This window comes from Calliphora vicina, chromosome 2 (assembly GCF_958450345.1).
Source record: "Calliphora vicina chromosome 2, idCalVici1.1, whole genome shotgun sequence".
Classification (NCBI taxonomy): Eukaryota; Metazoa; Arthropoda; class Insecta; order Diptera; family Calliphoridae; genus Calliphora; species Calliphora vicina.
Window position 1 is genome coordinate 56,489,955 of NC_088781.1, and position 23,899 is coordinate 56,513,853.

The 23,899-nt window shown below is 33.2% G+C and overlaps 1 protein-coding gene across 3 annotated transcripts; it reads left to right on the plus strand.

The window, feature by feature from the left end:
- Positions 1–1,134: 1,134 nt before the first annotated feature.
- Idgf2 (Imaginal disc growth factor 2) lies at positions 1,135–23,030 on the plus strand. 3 transcript variants are annotated; one of them, XM_065502020.1, is made up of 5 exons: positions 1,164–1,347; positions 1,417–1,968; positions 18,250–18,807; positions 18,868–19,400; positions 22,835–23,030. In XM_065502020.1, exons 1-5 carry the CDS (start codon positions 1,230–1,232, stop codon positions 22,952–22,954), a joined length of 1,881 nt encoding a protein of 626 aa, XP_065358092.1. In that variant the 5' UTR covers positions 1,164–1,229; the 3' UTR covers positions 22,955–23,030. The 3 variants fall into 3 exon arrangements, with proteins under 3 accessions (XP_065358090.1, XP_065358092.1, XP_065358091.1); XM_065502019.1 differs by lacking the exons at positions 1,164–1,347; positions 1,417–1,968 and adding an exon at positions 5,586–5,804; XM_065502018.1 differs by lacking the exons at positions 18,250–18,807; positions 18,868–19,400; positions 22,835–23,030 and adding an exon at positions 4,248–4,983 and having other exon boundaries at positions 1,135–1,347.
- Positions 23,031–23,899: the final 869 nt, after the last annotated feature.

Here is a 23,899-nt window from a genome sequence, read left to right on the forward strand (position 1 = left end):
AAATTATCAAGTTTTTTTTAGGTTGTCTCACATTTTGGTTCATAACTCTGGTTCCACTGAACCGATTTTGCTGATTTTCAATACCGAACTGTTTGGGAGAACAATAAACATTTTTTTTGCAAGTCTACCAATTTTGTTTGTCTATTTTGGACGTGAGCGTGTTTTACAGAGACAGACAGATGGACATGACTCAATCGACTTAGAATTTCATAAGGATCAATAATATATATACTTTGTTGGGTCTCAGATGAATATTTCTCAATGTTACACACGGAATGACAAACTTATATATACCCTCATTCACCACTTATGGTGGTGGGGGGTATAACAAAAAAAAAATTGCACGTGTTTAAAAATGTTACATGTCGAAGGTATCCTTCTTATAAGGAATACTTGAACATTGAAAGAAAATCTGGATCAGGAAGAAACAAAGGTATAACAAATATAGGTAAGGCAAAACAACTCGAACAACTCTTTCAAAGAGCACAGAACACTTCTGTCAGAAAAGCAGCTCGTAAAGATATATGCTCTGATTCTTTTGTGCGCAGAGCTAAAGCTAATACTGGGTTGAAGTAGTATAAAGTTCAGAATGTTTCAGATAGCTATGCGGTAATGAACATAGAAGCAAAAGAACGAGCGAAACAATTGAGGAAAAAATACACTTGTTGTATAATGGATGATAAAAATTATGTACTGGCAGGATCTTAGAACTTCCGGTCAAGATTTTTATATGGCTGATGCACGAGATAATGTTCAATAATAATTTGCAGTTGTGGCAAAAGAAGCCAATCACATCAGGTACGATAAACACAGAAATATATATTGCGGAGACGGGCGGACATAGCTAGATCGTCTACAAATCTTATGAGGGCCCAGGAATTGGTGCTACGTCCAATATTTCGATATGTTACAAACGAAATGACTAAATCAATATACCCCCCGTCTTTCTTTTTGATTCAAAATACCCGTTTGTAAACAATTTTCAAATAACTTCGCTGGGTTATACCAGTTTTCTACTAAATCATAAGAAAAACAAATCAGAAATATTAAAAAAAAAACAAACCTCGAAATTGATAAGAAACTTGTCTTGAATAAATCTCGTATAGCACATTAAACTAACATTATATTTTAGCCAACAAAGCTACGTTCAAATATCAGTTGCAATTTAAAACTCATTCGAAACACTACACAGAGAACAAATAATTATTGCAAATAACAATTAATAAAAAATGAAAAAATTATTAATAAATTGTTTAGCACTTTTGTGCTGCATACAAATAGCCTTGGGACAACAAGCAAATAAAAGAGTAGTATGCTACTACGACTCAGAAAGTTCCATAAGACCAGGTAAGATTTTAAATAAAATTAAAAATAATGTGCACTGCTTAATAAATAATATCATTATATAACTCTTAGCGTTCGCCCAATTGCCACAACATGAATTGGAATATGGTCTACAGTTCTGCACCCATCTTATCTACGGCTATGCTGGCTTAACACGTGAAACTTATGATATTTTCAGTTTGAATGTGGATCGTGATATGTTCCATTATCGCCAGATAACCGCCTTGAAAGCGAAATTTCCTCAATTGAAAATTTATTTAAGTGTGGGTGGCGATAAGGACATCGATGAAGTGGATGCTAGTAAATATATACACTTTCTGGAGGGCGGTAAACCTTTGTATCAAAATTTCATACACTCCTCGATTAATCTGCTTAAGACAAATGGTTTTGATGGTTTGGATTTGGCATTCCAATTTCCACGCAATAAGCCGCGTAAAGTTCACTCACAGATTGGTATGGTTTGGAAGAAGTTTAAGAAATTGTTTACGGGCAACTATATTGTGGACACCGAAGCCGAGACCCATAAGCAACAGTTTACGGAATTTGTGGCTGATATGAAGAATGCCTTTGTCATTGCGAATTTGTCAATGACCTTGACAGTGCTGCCGAATGTTAATTCGACATGTAAGTAGGAAAATTTTAATTAAGAAGTGGTTTTTTAAAGTATTGGGAAATCAATAATCTAAATTGTCAAATCATTCCTCAAAGAAAATTGTGGAATTGTTAGATTATGTAAAATACTTCGATCAAATGACAATGAATATATGATGAGATTCGGTACAGGATAATAACAAAATATATCATGAATTCCATAAGACATCATAAACAAATTGACCTTGGGTCTTTTAGTTCGGTAAACACATATTCTTTAAAGTCATTTGGATATTTCCAATTTTATTTCAATAAACTGATTATATTCGCGATTTTAATTTTTGGAACATTTGATTTTGATTTTTAAACAAATTAAAATCGTGAATTAAATCGCGAGTTTTTCGAAATTTAAAATAATAAAAATGAAAATGTCTAAAGAACTGCAACCGTTTGCCGAATACGTTCAAACTGGAAAGACCCAAGGTTAAACACATGATATTCTGAAGGTGCACAGTTAGGCAGAATCAAAATATTTTGGAAATAAATCTGCAATTTCGAACTGGCTGTTCCGATTGTCGTGCAATATTTCATGGATCACAGACAGATTTATTTCCTAAGTATTTTGATTCTACCCCTTTGTTGCTGAAATCATATTTCTAATGATTAACAGGGAATTAAGTTTACATCAGATCGCATGGACCACTATATCATAATATTGATAGGATTAAGAAAAAACATTAATTATCTACTAACAAGAGACATCTGTGGACAAAGAGCTAATAATGCTATCACAACTGGAGATTCTCATAAGAGGTATAAGATTCCTAAAGCTTTGTCACAGACAGATTTATTTCCTAAGTATTTTGATTCTACCCCTTTGTTGCTGAAATCATATTTCTAATGATTAACAGGGAATTAAGTTTACATCAGATCGCATGGACCACTATATCATAATATTGATAGGATTAAGAAAAAACATTAATTATCTACTAACAAGAGACATCTGTGGACAAAGAGCTAATAATGCTATCACAACTGGAGATTCTCATAAGAGGTATAAGATTCCTAAAGCTTTGTTCAGACGATAGTCAGATCTAACAATACAGACAATGAAAAATTGCCCCCATAATTTAGCTTATCAGTTCACACGATTACAGGCATTTGTCACAAAATCTGTCATTCCATAGTAAGACAATTATCTGACAACGTTGTCAGGCAAACAAATTGTCAGTTAACACGGTTGTCAGAATTGATATTTCGCAGGGTACTTTCTTTATTTATGTTTTTTTATCTGACAATGATGCAGTTCTTAGATGTTAAAAACTCGCGAATCTGACAATGTTTTGAGAATTATAACGTAATGTGCTCACACGATTGACAAAACGGTCTTTTTTATGCTTTCTGATTCGTAATTCAGCTCTGTCTGGAGGAAGGACTTGTGCGTCATTGCCAGGCCGTTATTTTTTCGCTGCCTTCGAGAGTTTTGAGTTTCACTCTCGCAGCTGTCGTCGTCTAACTGTTCCGCGTTACGATTTCCCGAAGTTTTCGCATTGACCAGATGCATTCGTTTTGTTTATAATTTGTCCTGATGGAGTACCAAACAAAACTCAAGCTAGATTTTGGTGGAGACCATAAAATTCAGAAGTTGAGGTCGAGAATTCCGACTTCCTATACAAAGTTATAGGTCGATTTGACTGATCCTGGACGAGACTTATTTAGGCATAAGCAGTAACTGGTTATGGCGTTATTTTAGGACAAGAATTATCTTAAATGAAACAAACAAAGAAACAATGATTTCTCTGACAGACAAACATTTTAAGTTCACTCGATTGTAAGATATTTTCTGTACATTTATCTGACAATATTGTTAGCCACATGATATTTATATAGAACGATCAGGTACAGAGAGATTTAGGGCGGAATGTAGGCTCTCCTGGATTGGATCATATTCAGAAAATCCTTTTGGATCACGACATGCAATCTGAAACATATCAGAAGCACAGACTGATGGATTTTCAGTGTTTATGTACACAATTCTTGGTATTGACCTAAATATAACTCCTTTAGCTATGAGAACATATAAATGATTGGCCGGACTAATCACGTTTAAGTATTTTTAATGCAGGTTCCAGTAAATCTTCTTTCCCTTACATTATAATGGTTTCTTTCGATTGTAACAATACTAGGCTAATCGGAGCTGATATACCGCTTTATTTAGTTCAGATATAATCTCTTTATTAAACTAAATTTTATATCTAAAATCTACATTAACTTTCTAAACATTTAAAATATCTTTCTTTTAAATTTTCCAGGGTACTTTGACATTCCCAAAATCCACAATGAATTCGAGTACATAAACCTGTTTGCCTTCGATTTCCTAACACCCGAACGTAATCCTGAAGAAGCCGACTATACAGCACCCATTTATCACAAGGACGAACAAGATCGTTTGCCACACTACAACATCGACTATCAAGTACAACATTGGATTACGAATGGCTGTCCAGCCCATAAACTTAACTTGGGTATTGCTACGTATGCTCGTACCTGGAAAACAACCACTGATTCCGGTTTAACTGGTGTACCCGTTGTACCAGCTACACAGGGACCTGCTGAGGCGGGACTACAATCGAAAAAGGAGGGTATTTTAAGCTGGCCGGAGGTATGTAGCAAAGTAACTATTGCACCGGCTGGTGAATATAGAGGACCAAATGCTCCCGTGCGTAAAGTCGTTGATATTGAGCGTAAATATGGTAATTATGCTTTTTGTCCAGCCGATGATAATGAAGAGCATGGCATCTGGATGAGCTTTGATGATCCAGACTTTGCTGGCGTTAAGGCTGAGTATGCCAAGCAAAAGGGTTTGGGTGGAGTGGCCCTGTTCGATATAAGTTATGATGATTTTAGAGGTCTATGTACGGGAGCCAAATATCCCATTTTGCGTTCAGTTAAAAGTTATTTATAGGTTATTTATTAAGGAAATTTCTAGATTATAATTTAATTAAATAAATGTAAATAAAATATTTTATTAAATTTGCCAACTAATAATTCGTTATACAATTTGCTAAGGCTTGACCTTAAGTGTGAGTATTTTTATCAATTATACTAAACTAAACTTGTGTTTTAGCGATTATATTATTAAATATTTATTTTTAAATGAAATCTATGTGTTTGCTTTGTATATGTACAAAGAAATAGTAATAAATAATTTCAAACTTTAAATATTTACTTCCCCAATCGTAATTCCCCGTACTAAGTACCAAAAAACTTTAAAAACAAAAAAATATATATTTCGTTTACTTGGAATTACGTGATAAGCTGATTGACTGACTGACTACTTGGCATACAAATCAGTGACGTGATCGCTATAGCTGACATTGGCGCTGACGCTGTCATTGTCACTATTCTCTTAACTTTAAACAAAATAAACAAACAAACAAATGTAAATATTATTGTGCTCAGCATCTTTTCATATTATCAGCTCATTACCATTATCGTTCTACATAAAAAAAGCTTTAACTCAGAAAGTTCTTCTTGATTGTTTATTTATATATGTATGAAATAAATTACAGTTTTAAATGCTCCATTTAAGCTTTAGTTTACTTTAAGTAATTTAGTGTCATTTAAACTTTTTGAGATTACGGTTGTGTTGTAGCGCATCACTTCGTCTCTTAGATTTTTTGTTTTGTTTTAGTTTTTATTTCCATAACAGTGCATAAGTATTAACGTCCAGATAGACTGACTAAACGATCGCGAGAACATCATGAAATTGTTGATTTTATTATCACTGGTAGCCGGTATTTATGGCGCTACCAATAGCACCGCTAATCTCATGTGTTATTATGATTCGGGCAGTTTCATACGTGAAGGTAAATTTTGAAATACATATCTTGTTTTAGAGAAATTATATTTTAATTATACCTGTTATAAGTCTTCATATATTGGCAAATAATTATCTACTGTGAGTGGCAATTTAAACAAAAAATCTTGATTTGAAAAGTTTAAAATTAATACAGGTCAGCACGGCTATATCGAAATTGAAAGATATAAATAAAATTAAGAACATCGAAACGTTTTGCTCATAGAACAGCATGAACAATTTTTGTCTGAAATTTTTCCGGGCTCGCAAACGACAATAGATAGTAATGGAAGAGAGGGCAGAGGTTGTAGAGTTTATGGACAGTCGATTTGAACTTTCCTACATTGAAAATGACAGGAAAGTCTTCAGCGTGAAGTTTGTTCCACTTACGGACTGTTCGGCGTACTGCCAATCGACTACAAACGGATGTCTTTTTGATGAAAAACGTGGAACAAATTCCCTAATTTCATCAGAACACATTCCATTGTAGTACCGAGAGAACAGCTCCAAAATAGACTTTGAACCAAAGGCCCATATATGGGAGTTGTATTCCATTTTCGGTCGGATATATTTAGGTGGTGTAAATAGAGAGGAGATCAGATGGAGTGATGTAATTCCTACACCGTTTCGTAAAACCAAGAAACTTGAATGTTTAGACCAGCGGGCATTACATTGTATTCTCATACCCAAAATATCAAGAGTGTCTGATTCCACAGCATTTACACACCCATACATACAAATGAAGTGACTTGGTCTGTCTTTCGTATTTGTATCAACATGCCACACTGAGTCTTGCGAGCGTTGAAATCGACCCTCTTCCCACGATCCCATTCAGAGGTTGTCACGAGGTCCCGACTAAGGGAATCATTCAGTGTTGCCATTTAGACGCTTTTCGGGTATTTTATGACGGTTTTTTGGTCTCGTTAACCTTTTATTTTTAGCAAAGATCCTGTTTTAGGAAAGGGTATTTTTTGACGCTTTTTCCATATTTTTGTAACAAGTCAAACTTACAAACGTTTTTGGGGACTAATTACAGCAGTCGAAAGTTCTAATAATCGTTTGAAATTTATTTCGATTACGATTGGGAAAATTTTACACCTGAAATTTCATTAAAATCGTTTTGTGGAGCGGTGATGATGATAATTATGAAACAGATGTATGTAAAAATGAAATTGTTTATCTATAAAAAGTTATCCTTATTTTGTTATTTATTGAATTGTTACTTTTCTTAAGATTTTGTAAATAATAAATAGGGAATGTAAGAAATGATAAACTCACTGTTTATTGTTGGTGTTTTGTTTAAGCTTTGATATTTTTACAAATAAAGTTTGAGTGACTGTAATTCTCATTCACTTTAGTGTTTTATTTGTATAATATCTTTAGTTTTTCTAAAGCGTCTTGGGAAAAGGTTTCCTGATGATCTGGCCTAAGCAACCAGTGAAATGCGCATTGGAACTAGCTTATCCCCCAACAATAAATTTCAGTGAATTTATCAATTATTGGGAATTCAGCACGCTAACGAAATAAATAATTTAATTCAAAATTTTAACCTGCTTTTTATATTTAAAGTTTTTTGCTTTTTTATCCTTGCTTTGAGTGCCAATATTACCCTTTTCACCCGTCTTTTGTTAAAATTTTGTTTTTTTCCTCTTGGTTAAATGTTAAGTCCTTAAGTTTCATGAAAATCGGCCCAAAAATATGTAACATTTCAGTATATTTTCATTAGAAATTCCAAATATTGAAAAATTTGACCTTTGACCTTCACGATTCAAAGGTTATCGTTTTCCGATTTTAGTAAAACTTTCAGAACATATTTAGAATTACAAGGACTATAATATTATGAATAGGTTTTACTTAAAATTTATAACAGTATGGAAATTGGACTCATTCGCCTAAATATGGACAAAAAATTAGTTTTTCTTGAAAAACGCAAAATTTAAATCGCAGGTACGGAAAAACTGTAAGAGGTATTGACATAATTTTTTCATATTTTTATTCCCTATTTTGATCTCAATAAACCCCAATGTGATGATCGAAAAAATCTGAAATTTGTTTAACAAAATTTTTAAAAATTTGAAAATGGAGTTTTGAAACAGCCGTTAAAAAAAATTATTTTTTTTGGCCATACCTGCGAATAGGTTAACGGTATCCTACGAAGACAAAAACTCATATACAAGTAAATATGGACGTATTTTAAGTAAAAATGAGCTTTTATTTTAAATTTTCTCGAAATATGTTAATTTTTTTTCCTAAATTTTTTGTTCAAGTGGCCTGAAACACGTTAATGGTCTGGCGAATTTGTAATAACTTTAAAATTTTTGAATCAAATTTTGTCATTTATATCTCATTACAACGATAATTACGTACATATTTCGATTCTTTTGCATTCAATTGCAAAAGTATTTATTTAGTAGCAAAATTTTTTCAAAAACTGAAAAATTTGCATTTTTCTCTAATTTTGGCGATAATACAGTTTTTGGGTCATTTTGAACCAAAGGAGATACAGGGTTAATTTCCAAAATTTTTTTTAATGTAATATTCATTAATATAAATACATCTACATATTTCTAGAAAACAATGCAGAAAGTTAACGAGTTTCACCTATTTATTCCATATTAGCAGTAAAATTTAGCATATATCTGAAATTTGACCTCGATGCGCGTCCAGAAATCGTTGCCCGATTTGGCTCAAATTTTCAGCACTTAACATTTAGGCCTAGTGTCACAATATTCCACCCGGCACTCTTCAAAATTTTAACAAAAATTTTTTTCCATACAACTGATTGTCACTCTAATGTACATATTAGACGTGGTCCTGAAAAAAGTTTCTTTATATATACATATGTCTAAGGCCGGGTAACTTATCAAAATTTTAAACATATGCACTGTGGTTCCAAATCAAAATCGATCCTTTTATATAGAATTGGTATCTCCGATTCCAAAAAAAATCTTTAAAAGATCAATATAAACTTTTTTTCAAGTTACAGTAGGGTCTAGATATACATATAAAAAACATTAATAAAAAATTAAAAAAAATACTTTTTCATGTCTTTCTGAAACTAAATTTTCAAGTTACAGTAGGGTCTAGATATATAAAACATCAATAATAAATAAAGAAATATTTCTAAAAATTCCATTCCGTAAAAATTAAAAAAAAAATATTTCGGCGGTGCTGGCGGCTACAATTTTTTTACAAAGACATTCCGCAGAAGTTTCTTTAAATGATGTATATAGTCATTGGACGGGCTTCGACGGTCTTTTTTTTTTGGCAAGCTATATAACATTTCTAGAAAAAAAAAATATCAGTATATTTGAGAACCAAGTTTAAAGGACTATAACAGGAAAATCGAGAGGCCCATAAATATAAGATATACATTTAATAAAAGCCTATATCAATGTTTATTTATGTTTTGAAGTATGAATTTCTATATGCTAAAACCATTGAGATATATCTAATTTAGTAAAGCAGTAAAATATTAAAAAAAAACAAGTAAGAGTGCTATATTCGGCTGTGCCGAATCTTATATACCCTTCACCAAATTATACTTCAAAATTTTAAATATTTTTAGGTAAACAAAATTTAATTTTTTTTCCAGTTGCTTTTTGAATTTTTTGGAAAAAAAAATTTTCGATTGTTATTTTAATTTTTTTTAAATTTATAATTTTTTTTTTTTAAATTTTAAAATTTTTTTTTTTTTTTAAATTTAAAATTTTTTTTTTTGTTTTTTAAATTTTTAAAAAAAAAAAAAAAAAATTCGGTTTCAAAATTTTTTTTCCCGATTTTGACCCATTGTAGGTCCAACTTACTATGGTCTTATATACGTCGTTGCAAATGTCTTTGAAATATCTATCATTAGATATCCATATTGTCTATATTAATGTCTTAGTAATCCAGATATAGGTAAAAAAATAGGTCAAAAACCGAGGTTGTCTTGGTTTTTTCCTCATATCTCAGCCATTTGTGGACCGATTTTGCTGATTTTAAATAGCAAAATTCTCGAAAGCATGTCTGACAGAATTATTGAAGATTTGGATCCCGAAGATATCTGGGGTCTTCAGAAAACTGATTTCAACAGACAGACAGACAGACAGACAGACAGACAGACAGACAGACAGACAGACAGACAGACAGACAGACAGACAGACAGACAGACAGACAGACAGACAGACAGACAGACAGACAGACAGACAGACAGACAGACAGACAGACAGACAGACAGACAGACAGACAGACAGACAGACAGACAGACAGACAGACAGACAGACAGACAGACAGACAGACAGACAGACAGACAGACAGACAGACAGACAGACAGACAGACAGACAGACAGACAGACAGACAGACAGACAGACAGACAGACAGACAGACGGACATGGCTTAATCGACTCCGCTATCTATAAGGATCCAGAATATATATACTTTATAGGGTCGGAAATGAAAAATGTAGAAATTACAAACGGAATGACAAACTTATATATACCCTTCTCACGAAGGTGAATGGTATAATTAACGAAAATATGATTCAAAATTTGTAGAACTTCTGGCGCTTCTGTCGAGAAAACGAAATGTCCAATTGAAAAACCTATTTGTATAGGAGGAGAGCAGATTGTCAGCTACCGATAAAACTTAGTTTTTAAAAATTCTGAAGATACCGATTTTCATAATTTTGTCCACCTAGATTATGATTTGGAACCACAGTGATATGTAGTTAAGCTTAATCAATGTTTAAATATTTTTTTTGTATGAACAAAATATATTTAATTTATGTTTAAAATTTTGATAAGTTACCCGGCCTTAGTCTATAAATGTCTGAGTTACAAAAAAAAATTCTGGAATCACAGATCTGTGAGAATTACTTTGTATAATATAATAAAAGATCTGAATTTTTACAATAAAGACGAACTCTACTCGAACAAAACTCGAACAACACAATGTTGATTGAATGAAGCTATCCGTTAATTGAATGAAGCTATCCGCCGTATTCTGCATTTTTTGACAGTGACAAAATCATTAAAAAAACCTAAAATTTTACAACTTATAACAATGAAAATTATTATAAAAACAGTTTGTCAATTAAAAAAAAAAAAAAACTACACCAAAATATATTTTAGGTATTATTTGGGGGTATTCCCAAAATAACAAAGAATTTAACGACAAATCATTGAATTATTTAAAATAATGGGTGTCTCAGTAAGAGTGCACATCTTAAATTTAGTGTAATTTTTTTTATGCTATGTGGTTCATTTGACGTATATTTTATTTCATACTTAATCAGAACATGTCTTCTTTACAATCCAATAAAAAAAATCACATCTATCTCAAAAAAATCGTGTTTCTATTTTAAAATGAAAAAGTGCATTCTTACTGAGACACCCTTTATAAGTAAATAAATTTTATCTTTAAAATAAATATACAATTATAGTACTGTGTCATAACTAATTAGTTTTAAGCTAATTTATTTGTTTAGTATTTTCAGCAACCGTCACTTAAATAATTTTTTAAATATTGTGTAATTAAACAGCAATTAAAATTCAATTATAAAAAAGTAATAGATAAAGTATTGACCACTTGCCCATATACTACATGTATGTATATGAATATACTATACACTACCTATTGTCAAAATACTAGGGTATCTAATCGGGAATTCCGGGGTAATTTTTGTCGGTAATTTCTACATTTTTCATTAGAGACCCCATAGCCATGTCAGTCTGTATGTTGGAATCAACTTTCCGTTGTCCTCAAATAACTTACATACATAATACATAATTCATACATCAATACATTCTTCCGGCTCGGTTGCTATTTAAAATTGACAAAAATCGGCCCACAAATGACTGAGATATAAGGAAAAAACCTGGACAACCTCGAATTTTGACCTATATCTGGATTACTAAGTCATTAATATAGACAATATGGATATCTAATGATAGATATTTCAAAGTCCATTGCAACGATGTATGTATATAGTAAGTTGGACCTACAATGAGTCTAAATCAGTAAAAATATTTTTAAAACCGAATTTATTAAAAAAAAAATTTTAAAAAAACTTCTTTAAAAAAATTAAAAAATAAATTTGGAAAAAAAATTTAATTTTGTTTAAATACAAATTAAAAATATTTTTAAGTATAATTTGGTGAAGGGTATATACTTGTTTTGCTTGTTTTAGGTTCAAAATTTTACCCCAAAACACTGTGGTTCCAAATCAAAATCTAGGTGGACAAAATTATTTGGCGATCTTTTTATATAGAATTGGTATCTCCGATTCCAAAAAAATCTTTAAAAGATCAATATAAACTTTTTTTCAAGTTACAGTAGGGTCTAGATATACATATAAAAAACATTAATAAAAAATTAAAAAAATACGTTTTCATGTCTTTCTGAAACTAAATTTTAAAAAAGATCTGTATTTACTATATTTCAAGTTACAGTAGGGTCTAGATATATAAAAATCAATAATAAATAAAGAAATATTTCTAAAAATTCCATTCCGTAAAAATTAAAAAAAAAGTATTTCGGCGGGTGCTGGCGGCTACAATTTTTCTACAAAGACATTCCCCAGAAGTTTCTTTAACTGATGTATATAGTCCTTGGACGGGCTTCGACGGTCTTTTTTTTGGCAAGCTATATTACATTCTTAGAAAAAAACAAGTAAGAGTGCTATATTCGGCTGTGCCGAATCTTATATACCCTTCACCAAATTATACCTTAAAATTTTAAATATTTTTAGGTAATCAAAATTAAATTTTTTGGAAAAAATTTTTTTTCGATTGTTATTTTAAATTTAAAACTTTTTTTTTTTAAATTTTTAAAATTTTTTGTTTAAATTGTAAAATTTGTTTTTTGTCTTAAATTTTTTTTTTTAAAAAAAAAAAAATCGGGTTAAAATTTTTTTTTCCGATTTTGACCCATTGTAGGTCCAAGTTACTATGGTCTTATATACGTTGCAAATGACTTTGAAATATCTATCATTAGATGATATCCATATTGTCTTTATTAATGCCTTAGTAGTCCAGATATAGGTCAAAAATAGGTCAAAAATCGAGGTTGTCTTGGTTTTTTCCTCATCTCTCAGCCATTTGTGGACCGATTTTGCTGATTTTAAATAGCAAAATTCTTGAAAGCATGTCTGACAGAATTATTGAAGATTTGGATCCGGAAGATATCTGGGGTCTTCAGAAAATTGATTTCAACAGACAGACGGTCAGACAGACAGACGGACATGGCATAATCGACTCCGCTATCTATAAGGATCCAGAATATATATACTTTATAGGGTCGGAAATGAAAAATGTAGAAATTACAAACGGAATGACAAACTTCTCACGAAGCTGAAGGGTATAATTAACGAAAATATGATTCAAAATTTGTTGAACTTCTGGCGCTTCTGTCGAGAAAATGAAAAGTCCAATTGAAAAACCCATTTGTATTGGAGGAGAGCAGATTGTCAGCTTCCGAAAAAACTTAGTTTTTCCAAATTTTGAAGATACCGATTTTCATAATTTTGTCCACCTAGATTTTGATTTGGAACCACAGTGCAAAGACCCGAATTTGTTCTATTTTAAACTTCTAATTTTTCAGTTTTTTAAGAATATATGGAGTTACCATGTTTTTTTCAAAAAATGAGAAACTAAATCAAAATTTCTATCTGACAGAGTCAAAAATTGGAATTTCCAAACGACCACACCTTGTTATTCGATACGATAGCTGTTTCAATCACGAATTCGGTTCCAGTAAAATTTATTTTTTAAGTAAGTCGACTTAATACAATTTGAAATTTTAAGTTCTTAAAGAAATGCACAACATATTTTTCTTTTAAAATTTCAATAAATTATTATAGAGAATGATTTTCTGATGCGGGTCTTATATTTGAGCTATGAATAATTTTGGACCGATCGCCATTAAATTATGCAGTTTGATTTATGTTTATATGAAATTTATTTCTGTTGAATTGTATGTGTATATTACCATTTTGAAGAAATTTATGCTTACTACAGTTATTTTCGGAAGCTGGCCTGATATGGGAGTTATGGCTATCTATGGACCGACTGATCATAATAATATTAAGTGAAAGCTGTGTAGATATATATAAAAATTAAACATTTACGAAATATTGAAAATATGTAGTACTAAAAAGTACTTTTTGAATTTTTGCTAAAAATTTTTTTTTTTATCATTTTATAAAGAAATTAAGCAAAATTTATAAATTTTTTATCATTTAATGAATTTTTGAAAAAAGTACTAAACAAGTAGTTTTTTAATTTAATGGATACATTTTGTCAAATATATCCTATTTTTTGCATTTAAAAATAATATTTTAAAATTTCATAAATTTTACAAAATTTAAAGAATTATTTAAAATAGTAGTAAAAAAGTACTTTTTTTAGTCTCCATTAAATTTTATCAATTACATTTGATTTAGAGGAAGTTATATTTTTTTCAATCATATTTTGGTTTCTTCACCATTATTTTTTTACCAAAAAAAAAATGGTTTGCAATGAAATAATAAAAAAAATTATGAAATTTTACTAAAAAAGTACTTTCTTATTATTAATTTGCCAAAAATTTATTTTTATTATACATTTTATAAAGAAATTAAACAACTTTTATAAATTTTGCATCATTTACCAATTTTTTGAAAATAGTACTTAATAGTACTTATTTATTTTTTTAAAAAAAAATTTATAAATTTTCATCATTTAACGAATTTTAGAAACTAGAACTTAAAAGGTACTATTTTTCCTTTAAAAAAGTACTATTTTAGTTTACTTTACAGACAGTAAAATATTTATTGAAAACTAAATTTTGTATACATTTTATAAATAAATTAAACACAATTTATCAATTTTGAAATAGTGAACGGAATTCTAAAAATATTACTAAAAAGGTAATTTTCCAATTGATCGAAATATTTTCAAAATTGCGACCTGTAATTTGCGCACAAGTTGTTCATGGATAGTAAGCCAGTGAGATGGACGAACGGACAGACATCGTTTAAATAGCTCAGAAAGTGATTCCGAATCGATCGATAAACTTTAATGTGGGTGTTAGACTAATATTTTTGGGCATTACAAACATCAGCACGAACCCATAATACCCTCAGAAAGTTCAGGAAATTAGGCAACCTACAAAATACTCGTATAAGCATTACTCGACTAATTTTGTGTGCACAAACGAATAAATTCAATCTACTACTTGAAATATATATAGAGAGCTGATAATAAGGAGTGAGATCGAAAAATTCTTAACACACGTTTTTCATTACATTTTTTAACCCAAGTATTATTTGAATTTTTTTTTGATCAAGTTACCTTTGAAAAACATGTCAGTTATTATGTGTAATGTCAATTATATTAATTTTTTTGTTAATCTGATTAAAATGAGTGACCAGAAAAAAGTGCGTACTGAAATTATTAAATATTTTCAACAAAACCCAACTTGGTCTTACAAAAAGTTGGCCAAGCATACAAAGGTCTGCCGTCAAACTGTTTCCAATGTTATTAAACAGTACCGGGAGAACTTGTCAGTTGATAGAAAACCTGGTTCAGGTAGAAGGAATGGTCCACATGATGTTTCTAAAGCCAAAAAAATAGAACGCATTTTCAAAAGAGCTCCCAACACATCCGGTAGGAAAGCAGCCCGGTTAGCTCAGTGCTCGGACTATTTGGTACGAAAAGTTAAAGCTAATGCAGGTTTAAAAACATACAAGGCTCAAAAAGTTCCTGACAGGAACGCTACTAAAAATTTAGAGGCCAAAAACAGAGCACGGAAATTGAAGTCAAGTTTTATAAAAAAATATTCTTGCTGTATAATGGATGACGAAACGTATGTTCTGGCAGATTTTTCGCAACTTCCAGGTCAAAAATTTTATGTTGCTGATGCTCGAGGGAATGTTGAAGAAAAGTTTGGGACCCAAAAGCAGACAAAATTTCCCAGAAAGTTCTTGGTATGGCAAGCAATATGCAGTTGCGGCAAAAGAAGCCACTCATTTGTTACAACGGGCTCTATAAATACCGAAATTTACATCAAGGAATGTTTACAAAAAAGGCTGCTTCCATTCATAAGACTTCATAATGTGTCCACTTATTTTTGGCCTGACTTGGCATCCTGTCACTATGGCAAACAAGCCCTTGAGTGGTACAAGAACAATAATGTGGTATTTGTACCAAGAGAGGCAAATCCTCCAAACTGCCCGGAGCTAAGGCCAGTGGAGAGATATTGGGCTCTTGTTAAAAGAGAATTGAAGAGTACAAAAAAGGTGTCCAAAAGTGTGGTAGATTTTAAACGGAGATGGACTACATGTTCGAGCAAAGTGACAGAAAGCACTATAAAAACGTTAATGGAAGGGTTTCCGAAAAAGGTTCAAAATTTCATCACTAGTGATTAAAACTATAAAAATAATTTTTTTTGTAAATTGTAATAATAATTTCAATCAAATAAAAAAAAAATTAAAGCTGTAAGTTTAGTGGTTTCTTTTTTATAAACATATATGTATGTTAAGAATTTTTCGATCTCACTCCTTACATACTATATGGCCAATTTTATAGGTAATATTCTGAAAATATAATTTTTTGCAAATACAAAATGAATTTGTTTGTCTATATATTGGGGATTTTCTTTTTAATTTGAAAATGGGGTTTTTATTTGTTACCCAGTGTAGTCAAGTATGTAGAACAATACAAAGCATACAATGAACTACGAATAACACAGGTCAGTAGCTTATCAATTTGTTGTTCAACTTACAATAACAACAAATATATAAATACAAATAAATAAAGCTTGATGGAGGAGACTACTATAAAATTCTAGAGAAATACTGAATTTAAATAACAAAAAGTCCCCCCACTAAACGATCTCACTCACAACAATGAAAGTAAAAACAGACTGAATAAGCAAACTAAGCTAAAAGTAAACTAAACAAACTAAATAAATACTTATAAATAAATAAATATAGTGAATAATATAAACATATTTTGTGGTTGATAGTGTGTTAAAACATCAACAAATTGAATAATTAAATGTTATTAAAATTTAATTGAAATTCTCGTACTTCAATGAGAATATGAACACGATGCTTGGCACATGATCAGCATTTGATACGTTTGTAGAAAAAACTGTTTTAAATGAGTCACAAAGTCGGAAATAAAACTTGTATCTACTTAGACTCATTTAAATTGCTTAGAGTATCGCTTTTTTCCCTCGAACAATCAACAATAAATCATGACAACTATTAAATGAATATTTAACGATCAAGTTGTCGCTTGAGCTTGTAAGAGATCATCGGAAATAATAAAGAAAAGAGATTCAGAGACAAATTTAGATGTTAATTTGTAGATACGATCATACAATACTCAAGTTTTTACAGGCATTATATGTATAATTTTAATGATATTTAAGTGTTTAAAACGCTAAACATTTGTTTACATCGTTTGTATGGTTTGCAGTGTTGTCAACTGCTTGATTTTGCTTCTATTTCATTAATGTGATTTTGAACGTTTAAGTATTTCTCTTAGCTCATCATACTATTAACATATATATCTCTCAATGTGAAGGGAACCCTTTTGTATATCCACCACCATAAAAAGGGGGATATATTGATCATGTCATTCAAAATATTGATCATAGAACCAAAAAGTATATATTCAGGGTCCTCATAAGATTCTTAGACGATCCCGTCCGTCCGTTGAAAACACGATAGGGCCCAAACGAAAGAATCTAACTGGCTGACACTTTCCACAAATACTCTCTGTTGGTAAGGTTTGTTTGGTATTGAAAATGGGCAACATCTAGCTCGCATATAAATGTCCCCACGGAATACTGTTTGAGCAGTCATAAATATGCTAATAATGCTGCAATAGTTTTAAACGCTTATTAAGATTTATTTTCACTTGAGTTGAATGAATTAGATCCAATTATAATAATGATAATGTACAATTTGCAGCAAAACACTTTAAACTTTAAAACAAACTTTATATTTTCAGTAAAGCAATACGTACTCTTAAAGGTTGGCTTGGCCATCCATATGGGTAAATATTTCTAAACAAAGTAGGTCCACTTTAAATATACTAAATGTTTGTACAACTGTCCAATTCATTTTAAACAAAAGAACACATGTTATGCCATTTTTACTTAATTTTTAAAATCAATTTTTGTTCTCATTAAACATAAAATAAAAGCAACTATCACTTGTCTTGCCAAAAGAATTAATCTCATTAAACGCATGCAGCAGATTTTTTTTTCTAATTTCGCTATTTAAAAAAAACCTCAATCCAATATAAAAACGCTAAATTTGCCACACTATTATCCAATGATGTCACAGTGTTTTGCATTTTAAATGTTTTCCAACGCAATTTATCAAACTTAATAGTGTTAATTAAAATGTTTTAATCTAACAACTTAATTATTTATTTATAAATTCATCACCTACAACATTTCTGTTCTCTTTTCTAAACAGGTTTGGGCAAAATGTTAAATCCCGATCTAGAAATAGCTTTGCAATTCTGTTCACATTTGGTTTATGGTTATTTGGGCATCAAACCCGATCTCTATCAGGTCTACAGTTTACACGAAGATTTGGATGTACACCGGCATCAATTCTCTGAAATAACCGCTTTAAAAAGGAAATTTCCCCATTTAAAGATTTTACTCAGTATTGGTGGTGACAAAGATATTGATGCCGATCATGCAAATAAATATATTGAATTATTGGAGGGTGAACGTGTCAAACAGACAGCCTTTATAAATACCGCCTATTCAATGGTACGTTCATATGGTTTTGATGGCATCGATTTAGCTTTCCAGTTTCCCAAGAATAAACCACGCAAAGTTCATTCAGACATTGGCTCTGTATGGAAAAAGTTTAAGAAAGTCTTTACTGGTGACTTTATTGTGGATCCCAATGCGGATATGCACAAGGAACAGTTTACAACGTTGGTGAGAGATTTGAGAAACGCTCTAAAACCTGATGGCTTATTGCTGACTTTAACTGTTCTCCCCAATGTTAATTCGACCTGTAAGTTATTTAACAATTTCTAATATAAAAATGTAAATGTAATGTTTATTCTTAATATAGGGTACTTTGATGTACCGGCTGTTTCCAGCATGGTAGACTTTGTTAACTTGGCCGCTTTCGATTTTGTTACACCCGAACGCAATCCCAAAGAAGCCGATTACACTGCCCCACTGTATGAACTATATGACCAAAATCGTTTACCTCACTATAATGCCGATTTCCAAGTCTCGTACTGGTTGCAAAATCAATGTCCTGCTCATAAAATTATCTTGGGCATGGCTACATATGGCCGTGCTTGGAAACTAACTTCAGATTCCGGATCTACTGGTGTCCCGGTCATACCGAAAACAGAAGGTGGAGCTGAGGCTGGCATGCAAAGTCAAACTGTCGGCCTTTTGAGCTGGCCAGAAATTTGTGCAAAACTTCCCAATCCTGCCAATGCTTTCCTTAAGGGTGCCGATGCTCCTCTCAGACGTGTTGGTGATCCCACCAAACGTTATGGTTCTTATGCTTATCGTCCAGTTGATGACAGTGGTGAAAATGGCATTTGGATCAGTTACGAAGATACTGAATCTGCTTCGAATAAGGCCAGTTATGTACGCAGATTTTTTTATATTTCTCCTTCGTCGGGATTTTTTTTTCCTACGTAGATATAAATATAAAAGAATCATTTCGGAAAGCATAGCTGATGTGCTAAGGGACGCCTCCGCAGGTTGCGGATAGCGGAGAACCCTACCATGTAGTATGGAGGGTAACTGCGAATTAAATAAGCAGTGGCGGACAAATCAGCGGATTGGAGAAGAGGGTCTCAGATGGACACGCCTGGCAACGTGTAACTTTAAGTTCTGAGTGCCGTAGAGGCTCCAATCGTCATGGCGAAATATTGGCGCCATTTAATAACCAATGCCAAGGAATACTTATTTCAGGTCCCTCGCCTTCAAGCAGGTTGGGCTGCGGGTTAATATCCCTCTCCCGGAAAAAAAAACTCTTATTACTGAAACGTCTACAATAAATTCAACACGATCCCCCACCACGATGACGAAATTTGGCTTTAAACAACGGATAAAGATTGGAACATGGAACGTTCAAACTCTTACGGATCCATCAAGGCTTGAACAAGTTTGCAGAGAAATGTGCAACTACAACATCGATATTCTCGGACTAAGTGAAGTTAGATGGTTGAACAACGGTTCCACGCGCACAGAAAATGGCAGTACCTTCATATTTTCTGGCCACAGCGATAAACGTATAAACGGCGTTGGTCTAATACTCTCCACAATGGCGAGCAAGGCACTCATACACTATACAGCAGTATGTGACCGTATCATCTCTGCACGTTTCCACTCAAAGTTTCGCAAAATATCTGTGATACAGTGCTACGCGCCAACGGAGGTAGGCGATGATGACGCTAAAGATGTCTTTTATAGTCAACTTGAAGCGGTTATTCAAGCGATCCCAAGTGGCGATATCAAGATCTTGCTCGGAGACTTTAATGCTAAGGTAGGCTGTGACAACGAAAATCTCCAGTCTGTTATGGGGTCCCAAGGACTGGGCGATATCAGAAATGAAAATGGCGAAAGATTAGTGGACTTGTGTGCTAGACATCGTTTGTTTATAGGCGGTACGAAATTCATCCACAAAAATATTCACAAATATACCTGGGAATCCCCTGATGGCTTTACGTTCAACCAAATTGACCACATAGTGGTCAGCAAACTGTTCCTGGGGTGCCTATTAGATGTGAGAACTATGCGCGGTGCAGATATAGCCAGCGATCACAAACTACTGGTAGGAACTTTCAGACTACGCCCAGCATCAGTAAATCTGCAAAAGGGTCCCATTAAATATAATTCGTCACGTCTTCGTAACCCGGAAGTGGCCGCACGTTACTGTTCTGCCATCAGTGGTTCACTCCGAAGTAGTGAGAGGCACTCGTGGTCTACGATTACAAACAGCTGTTTTCAGACTGCTAAAGCGATTCTTGGAGTTAGAAAGGGAAACCATAAACCATGGATTAGCGAAGAGTCTTGGGCTGAAATCGCAAATCGAAGGCGCCTTAACAATATCGCAACTCGAACGAGAACAGCGGACGCAAAAATGGTGGCCAAGGGAAACTATCGACAATCAGCAAAAACCGTAAAGGCCCTGGTACGTGCTGACCGTGAGCGACACTATAATAGTATAGCTGAGGAAGCAGAACAAGCAGCAAACATTGGCAACATGCGCGGTGTTTACACGGCAATAAAACATCTTGGCGGCAAGAACATAAAAAACACCACAATGCTTAAGGACGAGAATAACATCGATCTGACATCACCCGAGGAAAAACTACAACGTTGGCAGGAATTTTTCAGTTCTGCCCCTACTCCGAATGATACAGATTTTAATGTCAATAATTGCCCTTGGCTTTCTCGTCGCCGCAATCCGCGGAGAGATATATCAACATCTCCCCCAACATACCACGAAATACAGTCGATATTGCTGAAATTAAAGGACTCTAAAGCCGCAGGCCCCGACGCTGTGCAAGCTGAACTGCTAAAATATGGGGCTGCACCTGTTGCCGAAGCACTTACACCGCTTCTACAATATGCATGGCTGAACAATCAAATACCAGAGAGCTGGAAGGCTGGAGTGATTGTAACTATTCCTAAGAAAGGCGATCTCAGCTATTGCAAAAATTGGCGCGGAATAACTTTACTAAATGTCATCAACAAAATATTTGCTCTGCTCCTATTACAAAGGATCACGCCAATTATAGAACCACTATTACGCCGGGAGCAAGCCGGTTTTAGACCCAGAAGATCATGTGCAGACCACATTAACACCATCCGCATCATAATCGAGCAGTCTCAAGAGTACAATAGTCACTTGTATATGCTATTTGTTGACTTTGAACGCGCCTTTGATACCGTATACAGACCTGCCATATGGGCGGCCCTTAGGAGCCAAGGTATACCAGAAAAGATTGTTGTCCTGATCCGCGAGCTTTATAATGGGGCTGAATCTAAAGTGAGGTTCGATGGAAACGAAAGTCGCTCATTTCAACACACCGCAGGTGTTAGACAAGGTTGCGTTTTGTCTCCCACATTATTCCTAATCCTCCTAGATGGGGTAATGGAACAAACAAACATCGATGCTCCTCATGGTATACGCTGGAATCTAAGCGAACGTCTAAACGATATAGACTATGCGGATGATATATGTTTGTTTACCCACAGATTCGAGGATATACAACAAAAACTTTTATGCCTTGATAAGAACGCAAGGAAAGTTGGTCTTAAGATAAACGTAAACAAGACGAAACTCATGCGGATTGGCACCATCAACTCAACTCCTCTTTCACTACATGGAACTACAATTGAGGATGTTGACTCTTTTTGCTATTTGGGTAGTCGCATTTCGAAGGATGGCGGTTCTGGTATGGACATAACGGACCGCATCAACAAAGCCAGAGTCGCATTTCATTCGCTAAACAAAGTTTGGCGAGCGAACAATATATCTATTCCTACAAAAATTAGGATATTTAATTGCAGTGTAAAATCCGTATTACTCTACAGCTGCACTACATGGAGCACAACGCAAACCACACTCCAAAAGTTGCAAACATTTGTGAATCGTTGCCTTAGACAAATTCTCCGCATATTCTGGCCACATTGGGTGACTAACCAACAACTTTTGTACATGGCCAAATGTGTACCGATCGAGCTAGAAATTAAACGTCGAAAATGGTCTTGGATTGGCCATATTCTACGAAGACCATGCAATGAAATTAGCAGAGAGGCACTCGATTGGAATCCGCAAGGTCACCGCCTGCCTGGACGCCCACGAAACACTTGGGTGAGGATGGTAAGAAGAGAAGTCGAAAGCTGCAACAAGTCGTGGATCCAAGTCAAAGCTCTAGCCAATGATCGTTCCAAATGGAGAGAATTTACGGACGCCCTATGTTCAACATGAACTTTTATACATTTATCCGATATGTATAATATCAATTCATTTATATGTATAAATAAAAGGAACTATATATATATATGTACGCAGTAAAGGCTTGGGTGGAATGTCACTGTTTGACTTAAGTTATGATGATTTCCGTGGTTTGTGTACGGGTGATAAATATCCTTTGCTGAGAGCAGTCAAATATCGTTTGTAATCGCTTAAATTATTCTGAATATGTGTCAGTAAATGTGTTAATAAAGATGAAAAGTTTAATGTTTAATTTGAAATAATGTTTTTTTACTACCATGACTAGACTATGACTAGATTATGACTAGACTTTGACAAGACTTTGACAAGACTATGACTAGACTATGACTAGACTATGACTAGACTATGACTAGACTATGACTAGACTATGACTAGACTATGACAAGACTATGACTAGACTATGACTAGACTATGACTAGACTATGACTAGACTATGACTAGACTATGACTAGACTATGACAAGACTATGACTAGACTATGACTAGACTATGACTAGACTATGACTAGACTATGACTAGACTATGACTAGACTATGACAAGACTATGACTAGACTATGACTAGACTATGACTAGACTATGACTAGACTATGACTAGACTATGACTAGACTATGACTAGACTATGACAAGACTATGACTAGACTATGACTAGACTATGACTAGACTATGACTAGACTATGACTAGACTATGACTAGACTATGACTAGACTATGACTAGACTATGACTAGACTATGACTAGACTATGACTAGACTATGACTAGACTATGACTAGACTATGACTAGACTATGACTAGACTATGACTAGACTATGACTAGACTATGACTAGACTATGACTAGACTATGACTAGACTATGACTAGACTATGACTAGACTATGACTAGACTATGACTAGACTATGACTAGACTATGACTAGACTATGACTAGACTATGACTAGACTATGACTAGACTATGACTAGACTATGACTAGACTATGACTAGACTATGACTAGACTATGACTAGACTATGACTAGACTATGACTAGACTATGACTAGACTATGACTAGACTATGACTAGACTATGACTAGACTATGACTAGACTATGACTAGACTATGACTAGACTATGACTA

What these genes read in the sequence shown, in the direction of transcription:
- Idgf2 (XM_065502020.1), top strand. Translation starts at nt 1,230, where the DNA reads ATGAAAAAATTATTAATAAATTGTTTAGCACTTTTGTGCTGCATACAA. An exon ending in AGAAAGTTCCATAAGACCAG is followed by an intron (nt 1,348 to 1,416) that starts GTAAGATTTTAA and finishes TATAACTCTTAG; the next exon opens with CGTTCGCCCAATTGCCACAA. An exon ending in CTGCTTCGAATAAGGCCAGT is followed by an intron (nt 19,401 to 22,834) that starts TATGTACGCAGA and finishes ACTATATATATA; the next exon opens with TATGTACGCAGTAAAGGCTT.